General features: G+C 36.1%; 2 protein-coding genes across 4 annotated transcripts in view; one reads left to right on the forward strand and one right to left on the reverse strand.

The window, feature by feature from the left end:
• Positions 1 to 3,212, reverse strand: part of LOC127806520 (uncharacterized) — a 45,806-nt gene extending 42,594 nt beyond the window's left edge. For all 3 annotated transcript variants that reach the window (XM_052343875.1, XM_052343874.1, XM_052343873.1), the window contains exons 1-2: positions 3,079 to 3,212; positions 279 to 1,663 (exon numbers count right to left, since the gene is read on the reverse strand). In XM_052343875.1, coding sequence (XP_052199835.1) covers positions 279 to 1,279 — 1,001 coding nt within the window. In that variant the 5' untranslated portion in view covers positions 1,280 to 1,663; positions 3,079 to 3,212. The remainder of the gene's footprint in view (positions 1 to 278; positions 1,664 to 3,078) is intronic.
• A 4,008-nt stretch (positions 3,213 to 7,220) lies between these two features.
• LOC127806328 (uncharacterized) lies at positions 7,221 to 16,279 on the forward strand. Its single transcript, XM_052343553.1, has 5 exons — positions 7,221 to 7,529; positions 7,627 to 7,741; positions 7,856 to 7,970; positions 8,448 to 9,404; positions 15,977 to 16,279. Exons 1-5 carry the CDS (start codon positions 7,429 to 7,431, stop codon positions 15,991 to 15,993), a joined length of 1,305 nt encoding a protein of 434 aa, XP_052199513.1. The 5' UTR covers positions 7,221 to 7,428; the 3' UTR covers positions 15,994 to 16,279.
• Positions 16,280 to 16,654: the final 375 nt, after the last annotated feature.

Here is a 16,654-nt window from a genome sequence, read left to right on the forward strand (position 1 = left end):
AGCAATGGAATCAGTAACAGTTTCAAGTTCAACTAATTTCTATAAGACTTTGAACAATAATAAACTTCTGCAGTATGCATGTCTACAGGTTAGCAAAAAATTCTTAAATGCAATTGTCTCATAACATCAAAAACTCATGTGGTTGGAGAGGGTACTACTGACGTTGTACAAGAAGCGTCAGACCACTCGCTAATGAAGCACCGTCAAAGCAGGACTTCAAATACATTGCACACATTAAAATAAAAGATAAGTAACAATTCATAACAGTTAGAGCATACTCTTTTCGCCGCCAGGTACTAAGCCTCCCATCAAGATGCGGACAATACAACAATTCAAGATTTGGATCTGGCAACACATCAAAAAACTTGCTGCACCCCCGGGGCAGCCCAGCAGTGAACAATGCCGTCTCGTACTGCAAATCAAACACAACCAATTCCCTTGGGAAAGTCACGAAGAGAATGTGCCTCCAGATCGAAGAAAAAGAAAACCGAGCTATATAAGTGGGAAATGCCGCCAATGCCGGTGACGAAGATGAGGAATTGGACGACGAGTCCCTCTCCAGCCTCTGCAATTCAGTGCTGTCGGTGCGAATCCGAAGCTCCTTAATGACAACGTCATTTTCCGTGTCGCCGAGGACCATGACGGAGAGGAGGAAGCCTCTGAGGCCTAGGGCACATAAGTGTCTAGAATCGAACGGGTCGCGGCGGATACAGGAGAGGTACTCCGGCGAGGCCTCGTACTTGAAGAAGCAGCGGCTAGTAGTGGTGTTGTAGAGAGAAAAGAGCGACGGTCCAGAGACAGCGGCCAGCACCGGGTCGGACCGGGTGGGGATCCAGCAGAGGTCTTGGATGCCGGACTTGGACAGATTGGAGTCGGAATGGAGGAATAGGGGGCTTTTAAGGCGGAGATCGATGAGGGCGATGCGGCCATGGCGATCGCCGGCGGCGAGGAGGAGGTGCGAGGAGGCGGAGGAAGGGTCGTGGTCGTGAGTGAGGATGTTTGGGAGCGGGTTCGGGGACCACTTCACAGCGGTGACGAAGGGGGAGAGGCAGGCAGCGGCGGAGGAGGAGGAGGAGGAGGAGGAAGCTGGAGGCGGCGGGGGGAGCGGGATGACGGAAACAAGTTGCATGGAGCGGGTGTCGACTACGGCGACGCTGCTGCCGGCGGCGTAAGCCAGGAGGGCCGAGGGGCTGAGATCGGCGGCCCCGCCGTTGTTTCGCGACGGCGCGCCGGGAAGCATGCAATCCCACGACTCTTGCTGTGGTCTTTGGATCGACATTACCGCGTTCTCCCGATTCAAATGCTTCTGATATCTTTGAATGAAGATCTATATCATTATCATACATATATATATATATATGTATGTATGAGTAGAGAGAGTGCAATTCGATCGGCGTGGGAATGAATGAAGTGATTGAATTCCAAGTGTTTAAGAGAAACAGCTCACGGTTGGACGGATCTGTTCTCTGTAACTTTCTTGCAGTAGCAGGCCAATTTCTAACTCCACGACGAGCTTTGCTCTGAGGGCAAGAGGAAGATGATTACCACGGCTGTGTCTCGCCAGAAAACATTCTAAATCAATTACCGATCACGAGTTTGGGTCCTGTCCTGTCAACAGATCTGTATCTGTAATGATGAAAGGGCAACGAAAGGACAAGCCATTCTGCAATCGAAAAAATTATAGAAATATCTATGAAGAGTATATATAAATTTTTTTAAATTTTTAATTAAAAAATTAGAATATAACATGTTTAAGTCTGTTTTGGTCAAAATTGAAATCACTTGTCCCGGACACCTCTACATCCGGCCCGACAAGATATAGGGGAGGTTAATCATGGTGATCTAACCGAACGTAGTGGTTAGACCCGAGTTCATCGCGCACAAAGAACCCCCTTACTTTAGAGAAAAACACCCCATATTGTCGCTTACGAAATTTGATCCTCGATCTTAGTTTAAGATTCATCTTGAAATAAACTTTGTGCCCCTTCTTCACCAATTAGGCTGGTCATGCGGGCCTGTTTAAGTCTGTTTTGTTTTGTCAGTAGATTTGAATAATAATAAAAACATATTCTCTAATTAAACAAGTCATTAAAACTTTTTTCTCTTCCTCAGCCTGCCCTAATTTGATGAACAATGAATCCCTAAGTACAGACAAAAAAGTAAAAATACATTATGTCAGTGTAATCGATTTTCTCATTACAAAAATCAAATTTATACATAAAAAAAAATTACCGACTTTAAAAAAATATAAAATATTATTGAATGATGACCATGACTTAAAAGATAATTAAAAATTACATTTGTAAAGTCATCGATTGAGAATAAATATTAATAATAATTTCTAATAACGTTACGTGATGATTGTAATAAATCAATAAATTCAAATTCAACTAATGAATTATTAAATTAAAACTACAAGAAGTTTAAAATTTTAGTATTTTTTATAATACAAAATGTTAATTATTGTCTCTAAATACAATAATTAAAAAATACATTTATCATATTTTACTATTAATTTTACACAATTTCATTATAATTTACTCTTTTTAATAAATAATTAATAATTTCTACGAAGAATGTCACGTAGACAGAGAGAGAGAGAGACCTTACAATCCATGAAACCACAACAGCAATAACAGCTGAAAAAGTTAAAATCATTTGAGGAATCGCATCAAATTGTGACTATTTTACATTTCATCTAACTTTTGCCCGTCTGCCCCTAAAGAATCCAATCTATAAGCAACAACTGACAAGTCTACGAAGGAGCCAACCTAAGCAAAGCTCAATAAAGGTCGTCTTACAAACCTTTATCCCTTACTCGCCATTCTTTGCTCAACCTTTCTCCCTTAAATTAGGCTTATCTTCCCCATTAACGATGCATCATCTTAATTTTATCTCCTTAAATTCGTGAATCTATCATGTGTGCCCTCCAAACATTTGTGAACCCATCACTATCAATTGAACAAAGATACTAATCCGATGGTTTGGTTTAGAGCCTTAGTAGATTGTGTTCCTAATTACACAATATTGAGCGACTGCGGGCCCAATTTTATCAATTTAAACGACTCAGTCACTCACCTCCACAGCCATGAACTCGGAGGCTCCTTGTCCGATATACTGAGTTAACTCGCTCCTCCTGCTTGAATCCCAGTTTCTGCTCGAAACAGGCGATTTTCTGGAGAGAAATGCATTGAACAGAGCCGTGATTGTGAACGAGCCGTTCTGTTTCGAAGACCTCGATCTTCTATCCCGGCGACAGCTTCCTCGTCTACGATCCCAACGGAGCCCTCGTCTTCCGAGTGACTCGTGCTGTCCCGGTTCCCAGCCCAAGGACGAGCTCGTTCTCATGGACTCCTCCGTCAAGTGCCTTCTCTCGCTCCGCCGCAAGCTCAGTTCACAACTCCTAGCCATTTCACCGCTTTTCCTCGGATTCGGTGCGAGTCGACTCAGCTCATCAGCAGGTTTTTTGGTTTGTGGAATCAGATCCTGAGCCTCCATCAACGGTGGGAAGGATTTGCTGGCGAGGGGACGGAAGGACAAGAGCCGATATTCAGCGTCCGCAAGTCGTCCACAATCAACGGTCAGAAGTGCTGGTGGAGTTGTGGCGTGGACCCTGCCGCAGAGAATGCATCCTCTTGAGTGATGTTTTCTTTTTCCTTTTGTTTTTTTTTTTAATTATTTTGCTTTGCAAATTTGTTATTGTTTGAGGTATTTTAGACTTCTACTAGAGAAAGAGGATTAGAAAACTTTACCACTTGCTCATGTAATTCTTGCTTTAAATTAATTTTAATTATAATTGAGTTTTTTTTAATTAGTATCATTGATAAATTTTATCATAAATATGATACTATTTGAACTGTTCAATTAGAATATGATATTATTTTAAAAAACTAATAAACTGAATATAATATTTTTAGTTGTAATTTCAAATAAATACATATTATATCACAAGTCTAAGTTGTATGGAAAGAGATAAAGGAAACATTTTTGACATAAAACGAAAATGGAAAAATGATATTTTTTCAAAAAATTTAAGAAACAAAAATGCAAGATTCAGTGTAAATTAAAAATTTTATAAATATATTCTTTAATATATATATATATACATATCATCATATTTCTCTTCTTTTTCAACAATTTATATATACATATTAGATATTATTTCTCTCTCCGATAATTTTATTTCTCTCTCACTCTCTCTCCCCTTTCTTTACTATATGTTCATCTTATTTATTCTTCAACAACTATTTCTCGTTGCCTTCTTCTCATCGCAACCAACTGTCTTGCCACTACCTCACATCTCTTGTTGCCTCGCCTCATTGTCACTTCACATCTCTCCCTTTGTTGTTGTGTCATTTCTTTTTGTCGCTAAAAACATGTTTTCGACCATATTATATAATTTGCAAAACTGTTTTAAAACGTTATGTAAATTACAAAAATAACTCAAAAAACGTTTCGGCTTGTGATTTTCCGTTTTCATGCTTCCTAGTCATAATTACCATAATATTATATCACAAGTAATATCAGAATTAACCCAATACCACTACCCAATATAATGTACCATAAAAAAATATTTTTAGATTATATAAGATATAAGATCTTTGCTTTGGTGAGAGGGACACGAGGCATAATATATAATGAGAGTTTCCCACACTTTAATTTACACTAATAATTTATTAGAAAAATAAAAGTATTTAAATTCAACAGGCACATTTAGATAAATAAATTTTGAATGAAGAATTACTAAATATATGTTACCAAATAGATAATTATTTCTTCGATCATACATGTTGCTCCATGCATGGTTTTTGTCAATTGATGATGCCTTGAAAGACTGACTTCTTATTATTTGTCAATTTTTTTCCCTGAAATTGTTTTAATTTTTTCATTAATTTTTATATATTTGTTTTGACTTTGGTTAAAAAATAAAACTAAATATTTTATTTAATAATATTTTTATTTTTAAAAATGTTAAAAATGAAAATGAAAATATTATTTAATAAAAAGAGTAAATTAATCTCAAGCTTTCTCTGATTTAATTACTTTAAATCATATAAATGAGATGTTAAATACTTTTAATAGTACTATTATCACAATATTTTAATAGTCATTTACTATATTTACACATATAAAATAATAATTACATTTTACACATAAATTGAATAAATATTAAGTACATATATCATTTATTGAGGTGGTTGCAAGGTTGACTCAGTGGGTGCCAATGCCTGCTGAAAGTACCATTCCCTCACCCAACAAGTGAGAATGCAAGCCAAGGGCATGGGTTCGAAAAAGGACATGTATATGTAATACATTGATTGATTTTTGGTTTTTTTAATTTATTTATTTTCATCCATCACTTTTATTTTTTCAATTTCAATTTTTTACTTTTAATTTGTTAGATCTATATATATATATATATTATATTAAACTATTTTCAAGACAAAATAATTTTTTTAGTATTGTTATCAATAACCATATTATATTTAATGTTATTTTTAAAGGTATTTTACTAAGTTTATTTTCATCTTCATCTCTCTATTTCTTTTATTATTAATTTCGTTTATTTCATCTATTCTTGTTATCTGATCGTTTTTATCGTCACTCTTCTTATCTTATCTTCTACGTCTCTCCAACTTTATTGTTATGCATTTGTTTCTTCAACTTTTACCATATATGTGAACACTCAATTTTATAACATTTCAAGTACACAACAAAACATGTTTAATACGCATCGGTTAAACAGTCAAGGGGGAGACAAGTGGGAAAAGAGAAGGACGAGGCAGCCATCCAAGCGGGGAAAGCAACGCGGCCATCTTTTCAGCCAATACGAACGCCACAGCTCTGCAAGGCAAAGCTCGTCCCGCCATCAGCTCATGCTATGTCCCAACTGCAGAATGTGGTGCAATTTGCCTGCAAAGGGACAAATATGGGGGTGGGGGGCGCTCGCCGGCCCATCCGCATTGCCCTCCGCCTCTGCCATCTATGGCACCCACCCCGTACCAAACAGTGGCGGATTCCTATTTATCTTTGTACCCCGGGGGCCCCCCGTCTCCCCCTCTGCACGCTCGCCAATATGGAGTTCCCATGTGGTCACCTTTCTTGTGTGGCCCATCCAAGTTTCTCCTCCCGGCAATCGTTGATGGATGGAAAGGGTGTTTATTTTTTGGGTAAATTAAAATTTTATCTAAATATTTTTTAATTTTTAATTTTATTTAATTAATTTTATTTTTTTTTAAAATTAATCATCACACTCTTTTATTAGCCATCACATCTCTTGAACTTTACCATGACAAAAACATATTTATACTAATGAATTTTTATATATTTTTTGGTCATGAAATTCTAATAACATATTCTCACCGTATTTTAATTTTTAATTTTTAGTTTTATATTTTAAGTATATTTTTAAATTACAAAAAAATATACTTTTTTATTTGTAATATTTTTCATGTTTTAAAAATTTTAAACGTATTTATGATAAAAATAGTTAAAATAATTGTTTATTATTTTAATTTTTTTATATATTTTTTATTTTTAAAAATATGAAAATAAACGTATTTTTACTATTTTAAAAAATTAAAACAATAAAAAGAAAATGACAAATTTTTCGTGATTTCAAATATGCCCCTAAAATTTATTCAAGAGTATATTTATATCCCTAAACTTTTATAATTTTTTCTTGTAAAACTCTAAACTTTTTATAATTCTAAATATATTCATAAATTGTACAAAATCACTCATTTATAAGGTGTTAGGTGTCATATAATTTTTACCAATTAGGTGTCATAGATGATTTAAAAAAATTGAAGGACTAATTAGAAATTTTAAAATTTATAGTGTTTACGCTAAAATTTAAAAAATGTATAATTAATTTATTTTATTTATATATATACATGTATTATAATTTATATAAAAATTAAAAAATAACCATTTTATCCATATAAACATAAGTGGGTTAATTGAGAAATATGAAAAATATTTTTTATTAAAAATGAATTTTAAAATTAATTTATCACATGTAAATGGGACGCATATATATTTCATTTTCAGCACTAAACACTTAAGTTAGTGAATGTATGGTGTTTTGAAATATTTATTTAATTAATTAAATTATTTAAAAGTTAAAAATAATATATAAATTTATATTATTTAAAAGTAATTTATATTTATTATTACCAGCTGCCATTTAAACTCCCAGAGTCCCAGACCCGCTTATTATTACCAGCTGCCATTTAAACTCCCAGAGTCCGAGACCCATAAATAAGATTGCTCACAGTAAAGCAGCCTTCTCCATCTCTTCTCTACCCTCGCCTTCTCCGTTCTCTCTCTCTCTCCCCATCTCTCTATATTTAAAATCATACATACACTCGAATATATATGTATATGCAGGCACATGCTGCTTAGAACTCAGTTCGTCACTAGGAGATGCCAAGGCCGGGGCCAAGACCTTATGAATGTGTGAGGAGAGCTTGGCACAGTGACAGACACCAACCCGTCCGAGGTTCAATCATTCAACAGATTTTCAGGTAACGGATAATGATATTGTTTGCTTGAACCTGGTTTTGGTGGTTGGGGGTTTGTTTTTCTGTCGATTTTCTTAGTGCCCACCATGTGTTTGATCAGGGTTGTCCATGAGAGTCACAGTGCTGCTACTAAGAAGAACAGGGAATGGAGGGAGAAGCTACCTATTGTGGTGCTCAAAGCGGAGGAAATCATGTATTCCAAGGCTAATTCTGAGGTTTGGCTCTTGAATTAGATTTGATGATTGAATGGGTCGGCTTGGATTTCTTGGATCTTTGTTGTATGGGTTGGGTTCTTTTGAATTGATTTTGAACACTGTTGGATTGCTTAGGCTGAGTACGTGGATCTTGAAACGCTATGGGACCGTGTAAATGATGCCATTAATACCATCATCAGGAGAGACGAGAGCACGGAAACTGGAGATCTCTTGCCGCCGTGTGTTGAAGGTACCTTTTTCCCTTTTTTGAAGAACCAGTTACTCTATAGTTCTTCCTTTTCCACACTTCTTGGGTCAAACTCTGAAATTATGCAACTGGGTTGGTCTCATTTTGAAAGTAGATCAACCCCAGGCGTGTAGAAGGTCATTTAACTATTGAGAGACAGTTGATTCCTACCTGTTCCTTGGCTCTAAGATTTGCCAAGGGAAAGGAAAAATGAATGAGAAAATAAAGGAGAATAAGGACTGAAGCTAAATTTTTGTCTTTCTTTTGTGTGTGTGTGTGTTGGGGGGGTGGGGTTTAAGAAACCGAAAAAATGAATAGGCATTTCTCAATATTACGTTATTCTGCGTCTCCTTTTGGTCAACAAACTCCTAGATCCATGCATATTGGTAATGTTATTTCTCTAGACAATTATTTGATTATTTGTTGTTAAGAGATGGTTCTTCAAATGGGTAAATTGAAATTTTCACAATATGTTTTCAGCTGCCCTGAACTTGGGTTGTATACCAGTAAGGGCATCACGTAGCCAACGAAATTCTAATCCAACAGGTTACCTCAGTCCAAGAACTCAAGAACCTGATTGTGTACCTGCTAAAGTTTTGGATGGCACTTCCAGTGAACGGAAGCCCCTGTCACTACCAATCCATCCTGGCAATGAATTAACGACTGCAAGACCGTTGGTGATGAATTCAGTGCCATTAGTTACAGTATCTGACAGACATGCAATGCAAAACGATATCTATAATAATGCCTCTACTTCCTCCAATATTCCTTTTCCATGTGGGGAACTTGCTCCTCCTCACAACAACCAGTTTGTCCCAACGGACAGTAACCCTTCTGTGCATTGCGGTTCTGTTTTTCCATTGTATTATGGTTCACATTCTCAACCTAATATATCCCATTTTGACTTCCAACTTCCAAGAAACTCAAATTCCAGAATTGTTGGTACACCAGTTTTACCATCAACCGTGGATCCTGCTAAAATGGGTAGCTTGCAAAACTTATTTTCCAGTGAGAGGGAGGAACATTCTAAAAACATCATCAAGCAAAGGGATATTAGAAGCAACCATGACAAGGTGTCTGAAACAGGATTTGATCTATCTTTACGGTTGGGTTTGTTTAAAGACTCATCCATGAGCCTGGAAAAAGTTTCAGCTCATGATGGCAATATTGTTGATTTGAACAACTCTCAGGAGGGGAGCAAGTTCAGTGATATATCTCACTGCCAAAATGAAGAATTTTCATTCTTTCCTGTGCATACTGGTAATGATCCCAGTGGGTTCCAGTCTACCTGTTGGAACTTTGGGGGTGAAGGCCAGAGTACAGAAGGAGCTGTTAGGAAACGCAAGGCACCCCTTAATCACAATCTGGAGGATGAGCTATTTGCCTCACACCCGGAGTTCAGATTCAACCAGTTTACTGGTCGAGATAAAAGGCCAGGTTTGTAGAGAAATCCTTGTGCGTTGTACCATAGACTTTTTTGGAAAAAAAATGAGATGCCTTGGTATATATCTTTGAGGCCTTTATCTATGTCCACATTGTGATTGTTGAATTATTAACTACCATTTCTTCTACAAGCTTAAGAGGGTTAACATTATTTTTCATATTGTCATTTTCACTCTTAACACACCCTTTCATGTGGCCAGACTTCATTATATAACTGGTCTAAACATGTGCAATTATTTAAAAATTGGGTCAGCGGTGAGGTGGTTCGAGCTTAGGACCTTTACTTGCTCTAATACTATGATGAGTTATTAACCTCCAGTTTATAAAAATGCTTAAACTGTTAGATAGAGGTTTAACTTTATCTCTTATATTATCATGTTTACTCTCAACGGTTATCAATAAAAACTTGAATGGTTTTGGAGAGGGTCCCAACCAAGTACGTTACAAATTAATTTTCTTATTACTGCAGCCTAAACAAGACTCCAGCCGCGTAAGAAGAATTGTAAACCAACTCAAAATTAAATTTGTAATGGAAATCTAATGAAACATCATTACTTAAAATAACCTGCCTCTCCTCCTTTCAGTCAAAAGAAGAAATAGTTGAATTAAAAGAAGAATAAAGGACACAATGTTTAGCATTTGTTGCAAGTGGAGCAGCGAGGGACATACTGTACATGGTGTTTAATTTAAATTGCATCTCTTCCCCTTCATCTCTCTAAATCTATCCATCTTATCTCTCTCACTCCCTCTACATGCACACACGCACACACTTATAATTAATTGAATATTTGTTATATTGGGGTTGACTGATCTTTCATCCTACCTGGAACTAGAACTCGATTAGAATTTTAGTTGATGGAAAGGTTTTTCTTTTGAAAATCTTGGTGGGAGACACTTAGTATTATATAAATTATAAGGGACTTAAAAGATAAGGCTAGAGATAGAAATGACTAGCAAGCTAGAATTCATGTTGCTGATCTCACATAGTAGAATAAAAGCTTGATATGTTGTTGGAAAGATTTTTCTTTTGTAAAGGAAAGCACAAATGCTAACTAACTTCGATAAAATCTGCTATTCCAAAACAAAAAGGAAAAGATTTACATGTTTATTGAGTTGAATATCTAATTTGTAAGGATTTTCTTTTTTGATTTTTTGTTCCGTGTTAAGCTATCGAGTCCTTATCTGGAGGGAAGGGGTATGTTCATTCAAAATTGAAGTAAAATTGACCAGGAATATTTCATGATACATTTTTACCCATATAGAATGGTTGTTTCTTTTGCTTCATGTCTTTAATTTCTTTCACTACTTACCTTGCAACCCCTTTTTTGTTGTCTTTTGAAACTATCCTGACCATATCACTTTTCAATTTGGGATGGTAGCTCTCTGTTGGTGCTAGCCAGATCATAGACAGAAATTTTCTTGGAAATTGGTTTTTGCCTTCATTTTAATGTCGCGTGTTCCCTTGCTATGACTCCTTGCCATTCTCCAGCCCAATAAGTTTGAAAGCTGTACTTGAATCATCAATTTTTCTTGGTTTCAACTTACATGACATTTCATAGTAAAAGGAAGGCCAATTTTGTGTATAATTCCGTGGTTCCATTCCATCTATTTATAAGTAAGCTGCAGCTATGGAACAGTGCACACATGCTCCGTCATGACATCTGTCCCTGTACTTGCTGCATTGCTCACATTATGTTTCCTTTAAGAAAATCAATATGCTCTTAAGTGTGGCTTTCCCTTATCTCTTGGTCATCAATATTACCTACATTTGGACATTCTGCCAATAGGTGGAGAAATTACATTGTCCCTTGAAATTACTGTTATGTGCTTTTTCAAAGCGTTGTACTAATGAATTATTGCACTTCAAATTTTCCTTTAATGATTCTCTACTAGAATAGATAATAATTGATTATGCACATAGGAAATAGCATTGCGGATTTCCTGTATGTGTCTGATTTCCATACAATCAGGTAAAAAAAGGAGTCTAAATGTAAGAGCAATGGATGCCTTTTAAAATCAGTTTCTGTTCTCACAATAACCAATTTTACATATGGTCACAATTACTTTTACCTCATTATTGGATTTACTTGATACGTTGTGCACTGGGGATGCTCCTTTTTATTGGATTTACTTGATTAAGAACAATACTGAATACTGCAACTGGAGCCTGAACTCTCTAGTTTAATAAGAACCCAATCAACAACTGATTCATACTCATTTCATATTTGAGACACTGATATGTGGGATTAAATATTAATTGTCAAATTGTGGCAAACTTCCATTTGACATTGTTGACCCACTCCTCTCATATTATTGGACAATGGGTTCAAGTCTGGAGGTTGTTTTTGCAAAAGCTATCATAGCACAACAGTCATAATTTTGTGTTCTCTGAATCCTTGATGGCAGCTACTTATTTGTTTCAATGTTGTAGCAAGAGGGTAAGTGAAACACCCCTCTTTAAAGTGTTCTTCCACATCATAGTTTGGAGTTTTTTTTTGAAACATTTCCTGTAAAAGGCCTTTGCTAACCCTTACGATTTACATCTTGTTTTCAAAACCTTCATTTGCTTGACTTTTCATGTTCATTATTTATTTTCCCCAATTCATTAGAGATTATTCTCCTAAATAATGCTTAGGGAGGTTTACCTCTAGTGGCCTTGCTTTTCCACCAAACTCTTGCAATTGGTTTAGTTCGTTAAGGTGAGGTCTTTGTGAGTGCTTGTATTTTAACGGATTGAACCTAGTTTAAGTCATAACTCATATTAAGAAGTCCAAATCTCAAATCAATCCGAAATATCGAATTTAAAAGAAAAAGAAAGACTTTTTGGGTGTCTCAACCGAAATCTTTAGAAATCCTCGATGTAAATTTCTAAATCACCACAACCCAATATATGAATGTAAAAGTTGTCTATTTTCTGCAAAATAAAATAATAGACTTTAAATGAAAACCAAGTTTGTTCGATGAGTTTGACATATTTAATACACTTATATCACCAAAACATAACCTATACATGCGTCTCATAAAAACACGTATAGCATCTACAAATCATTACATGCCACAAAAATAATGAAGCTTCCCAAAACCTATGCTTCAAGAGTTTCTTTCCCCTTTGAGCTGCTTGCCTCCCTCCGTGGTGTCACTTGTGACCATGTCGGCCTCCTTACAAGAACTTTCTCAACTGGCACTAGAAGCGCCTCTTGGGAGGTTCTCGACCATGTCACCTTGGGCCTAAGTGGCAAGAAAAGTGCATGTGTCTGCTCCACAGTGCCACTTGTGACCCCATCAACCTCCTTCCAAGAGCTTTCTCAATTGGTGTCGAAAGCGCCTTTTGGAAGGTACTCGACTATGTCACCTTGGACTTAGACAACATAGAGCAAAATAGCATGGCCATACATGATCGTTGATGCAAATGAGAAGCCAAAATGAAGTATATTTCCAAAATCGATTTTTTTCATGCAATACAAAAAACCACGAAATAAGAGTTTGTGAGTGGAAGAACCTCACCTTGGGGTCTCGTTAGAGAAGATCTTGCTTGCTCTTCCTAGCTTCCCAATCTCTTCTTGGTTACCTTGATGGCAAGCTTCTTCTTCTGTTCACTTGTTCTCTCTCCTCCTTCCTCCCTTCTCTATTTTCTCTCTTCTCTTACGCTTACTTCAATTCTCTCGAAAGAGAGATCCTCCCCCAATTTATAGGATCCCTCATCTTCCCTATCAAGAAGCAAATTAATGTGAGGGATTTTGTGTTTTATTTTTGTTTTTGTGAAACATTCCTATATATACACGTGGGCATGGAGGAAGAAGAAAAGAGTCAAGGCATCAATGGGGGATGGCTTGGAAGCCATCCCCAAAGGTGTAAAGGGGTCTGCTTTCGTGTGGGCACGCAGGTGAGCAGCAGCAGCTGCTCGTTGCAAACAGCGAGCAGAAGCCATCCCCAAAGGTGTAAAGGGGTCTGCCTTTGTGTGGGCACGCAGGTGAGCAGCAGCAGCTGCTCGCTGCTTGCCTTTCTGGGGGACTGTGGTGTCCCTTTCATGGAAAGGGACCTCATGATCCATTAAGGGGGAGAGTTGGTGGGCTGCAGCCTGCTGGCTCCTCCCTCCTTTATATAAATATATATATATATATACACCTACACATATATTGAACCCATATACATGTAGATCTACATATCAATTCATTTGACCCATTAGGTTAACTGAATTTTTCTCAAAATTAAGTCCGAATTTATTTTCTCAAGTCTCCAAATATTCTAAAAATATAAAATATTTTGAGGTGTTACTGGAAGGTTGCGTACTTGGAGCCTCCTGCACACTTTTCTTATCTGGAGCCTTGATTGCTTTATGTGATATTTCTTATTTGTTGAAACGTTGATGAATAATTAATGCATCTTAAGTTGCTCTTTCTAGCCTAGTAAAATTTTTACACCCTTTACCTCAGTAATTTTATGGAGATGCTATCTAAGTCAAAAAATAATAGAAGCTATTGAATTATGGTGCTAAACTATTTGCCACATTAAGTTTGATGTATCTGATATTAATGCATTGACACTCTGGAGAATCTCTTCCCTTGTATATTATTGTGACTTAGTAGACCTGGCATTATATTTTTTGGTGAAGTGTATTACATTTCTTTTAATTTACTTGTTTTGAATAACTAAAGGTACTGTTTCAGCTTGGAGAAATCATATATCTTCAACCTGGCCCCTGTTTGACATGGTTTCTGAGAGAAATAATTTTCTACTGCATTTTATTTTAGCAATTGTGCTGGGAAAGTTTAGAAACTATGTATTAGTAAAAGCAGCTCATCATTAAGCAATTTTATAGTTAAAGACCAGTGGGCAGTTCTTTCTGCATAAGCTGTTAGGCTGCTCTTAAATTCTGGCTATAGGATTGTTGTTAATGCTCAAAATATTCTTGCTTGTAGTTGCATTCTCTCACATTTCTGTGCAGCTTTGTATCCCATTAGATAACTTGGTGAAGTTTCTGTGCGGGTCTCTTGCTGTTGACTTCTCCTTTTGTAAATCATTCCAATTTCTGCAATTGTTGAGGAGTTTAGAGAGCATACACGTTGAACTCTTTCTGGATAGTTAATGAAAGAATGGCAGAAGTTCCTTAACTTTTTATAGGCTTGTATAATTGGTCATGTAATTCTTATCTCAATTGCTTTCTCTCTTAGATTGGTTCTCTTATTGTTTCTCTACCAGCATAAGGTCTCATATGTACATGAGATCCTTCTTTTCCGAAACGTTTCTAGGATTTTGATGTTTGGGTAAATTACCGAAAAATGCCGAACTTCAATTTGTTTTGCGGATTTATTCTGAACTTCCAATTTTATCACTTAACCACGATAACTTTAAAAACGTTTTCAATTGTGTTCTGTAGTCAACATTCAGCTAAAAAAAACAAAAAACAAAAACTTTATATTGCTCTGCGTAGAAGTATTGCATTCATATAGCACTTAGAAGGTGCAGGGTAGCAAGAGATTACTTTCTTAATGGAAGTGACATATCCCAAGATAACTTAAGCTCCTCTTCATCATCATCATCATCATCATCATCTGCTTCTTCGTCCATCTATATGTCTTTCAGCTTGTTTCTTAAGTATAGCCTAATCCCTTCGGCCTTGGCCTTGAACATTGGCACTTTGTGTATAAACTCAAGACATCAACAGAGACATGACAAACCAGACAAGAATAATGTGAAAGTGTGAAATGCTGCGTAGTGCATACAAATGCTACCTTCAAGCAGAGAGAATCGTGCACTGATAGCCACTGTTCCTTGAATTGTTCATTTATTTTATTAATTAACATGGCTGTAATTGAATTTCCTTTCAGTAATTGTTACGTTTTGAATGAGACAAAGCAATGCGTAATTGGATGTTGGGAACGTTTGAAGTCTGAAGCTAATCATATGGTTGAAATATGATTTATCAAGGTAGTTATATCTAATTTGGACTTTAGTGAATTATCCACTGCAATGCGAATGGAAGACTGCAAAATGAAAGCATGGACCATGATTGGTGTATTGAACCAAACCCCCTCCACCATAGACTATATAGTATTTGCAAGTTGGTAATTGTCATTTCTCATCTGTCTGGCCCTTCAATCACGTATAATGAATTAGCCAAATATAATTAGAATTCTGATTTGTTTGGTCCTAATTTTATCAAAAAAAGAAAAAAATTCTTCATAATCATTGAAGTAGTTGACCAAATGATCTAAGACAGATAAAGGTCACTCTCAAGGTAGGATTTTTTCCCCCTTTGTTTGGGGCTTTGCGAGAGTGCTGTGTTTTATAGTCTCTTCTTTTTATTTTATAAATATATTGTATTGGTAATTCAAACTTGCCTTTATGTCTTAAGACTCCTTTGTGTCCATACTTCATTTCTTTTTTTATATATATTCTTTTTACAAGAATTAAAGGTTGTCATGGGGTTGATGCAAACCATTTAACTCAATTTGTAAGGAACTTGGAAACATTTAAATACCATACCTTGCCTTGGGGTGTATTTGCAATTAAGCTTTTCATCTTGTTAAAATTTCGGTAATAACCTCATTTGTTTCTCATTGAAGTCATAGATGTTGTCTGAATCTGAAGATTGAGCTCATAATCTCAAAGTGGTAACATGATATCGTCAAATCCTCATAAGCCATCACGTGGTTGGTAAAGATTTCTAGAAAATCATCAAGGAGAATGGAAGACCAGATCCCTAGCTTGTGTTAGTCATTGGTCGAGAGCTAGCTTAGCTTGTCAAGCTCTTGTATTCAAAAGAAGCTGCCGTCCAATTTAAAAACCTTTCCTAGTCAAAGAAAGGCTTCAATGAATATCATATCATGTATATAGTGTACTGGTCTATATATGGGTTCCACTTGACAACGTTTATCACGATGCTATGATTATTCCTTGTTATAGTGTCCTTAAAAGGACTTTTTTCATAAGAAGATGGTAAAATGAAACACGCTTTTGACCACATCAATACATACAGACATACAAACAGAGAATTTTCAATTTTGTACAAAAATTATATAGATGCGATATTTTTATATTATTATAATAATATGATTACGTTTAGGTAGTCATGAGTTCACCTAACAAGAAAAGGAAGATAAGAGCAGTCAAACTGAACACTTCAGTTTTCTTTTCCTGAGATCAGCAAGCAATTGGAAACGTGGACAAGATTACAAAACGAAATAATGAATGGGTTGAAATTAAAAGCAATATCACAAGCATTATTTTGTACGAAAATCAAC

This window comes from Diospyros lotus, chromosome 7, assembly GCF_014633365.1.
Source record: "Diospyros lotus cultivar Yz01 chromosome 7, ASM1463336v1, whole genome shotgun sequence".
NCBI classification, from domain to species: Eukaryota; Viridiplantae; Streptophyta; class Magnoliopsida; order Ericales; family Ebenaceae; genus Diospyros; species Diospyros lotus.

Coding starts and splice junctions, on each gene's coding strand:
- LOC127806328 (XM_052343553.1), top strand. CDS start 7,429: ATGCCAAGGCCGGGGCCAAGACCTTATGAATGTGTGAGGAGAGCTTGG. Junction 7,530..7,626: donor ATCATTCAACAGATTTTCAG/GTAACGGATAAT, acceptor GTGTTTGATCAG/GGTTGTCCATGAGAGTCACA. Junction 7,971..8,447: donor CTTGCCGCCGTGTGTTGAAG/GTACCTTTTTCC, acceptor ATATGTTTTCAG/CTGCCCTGAACTTGGGTTGT.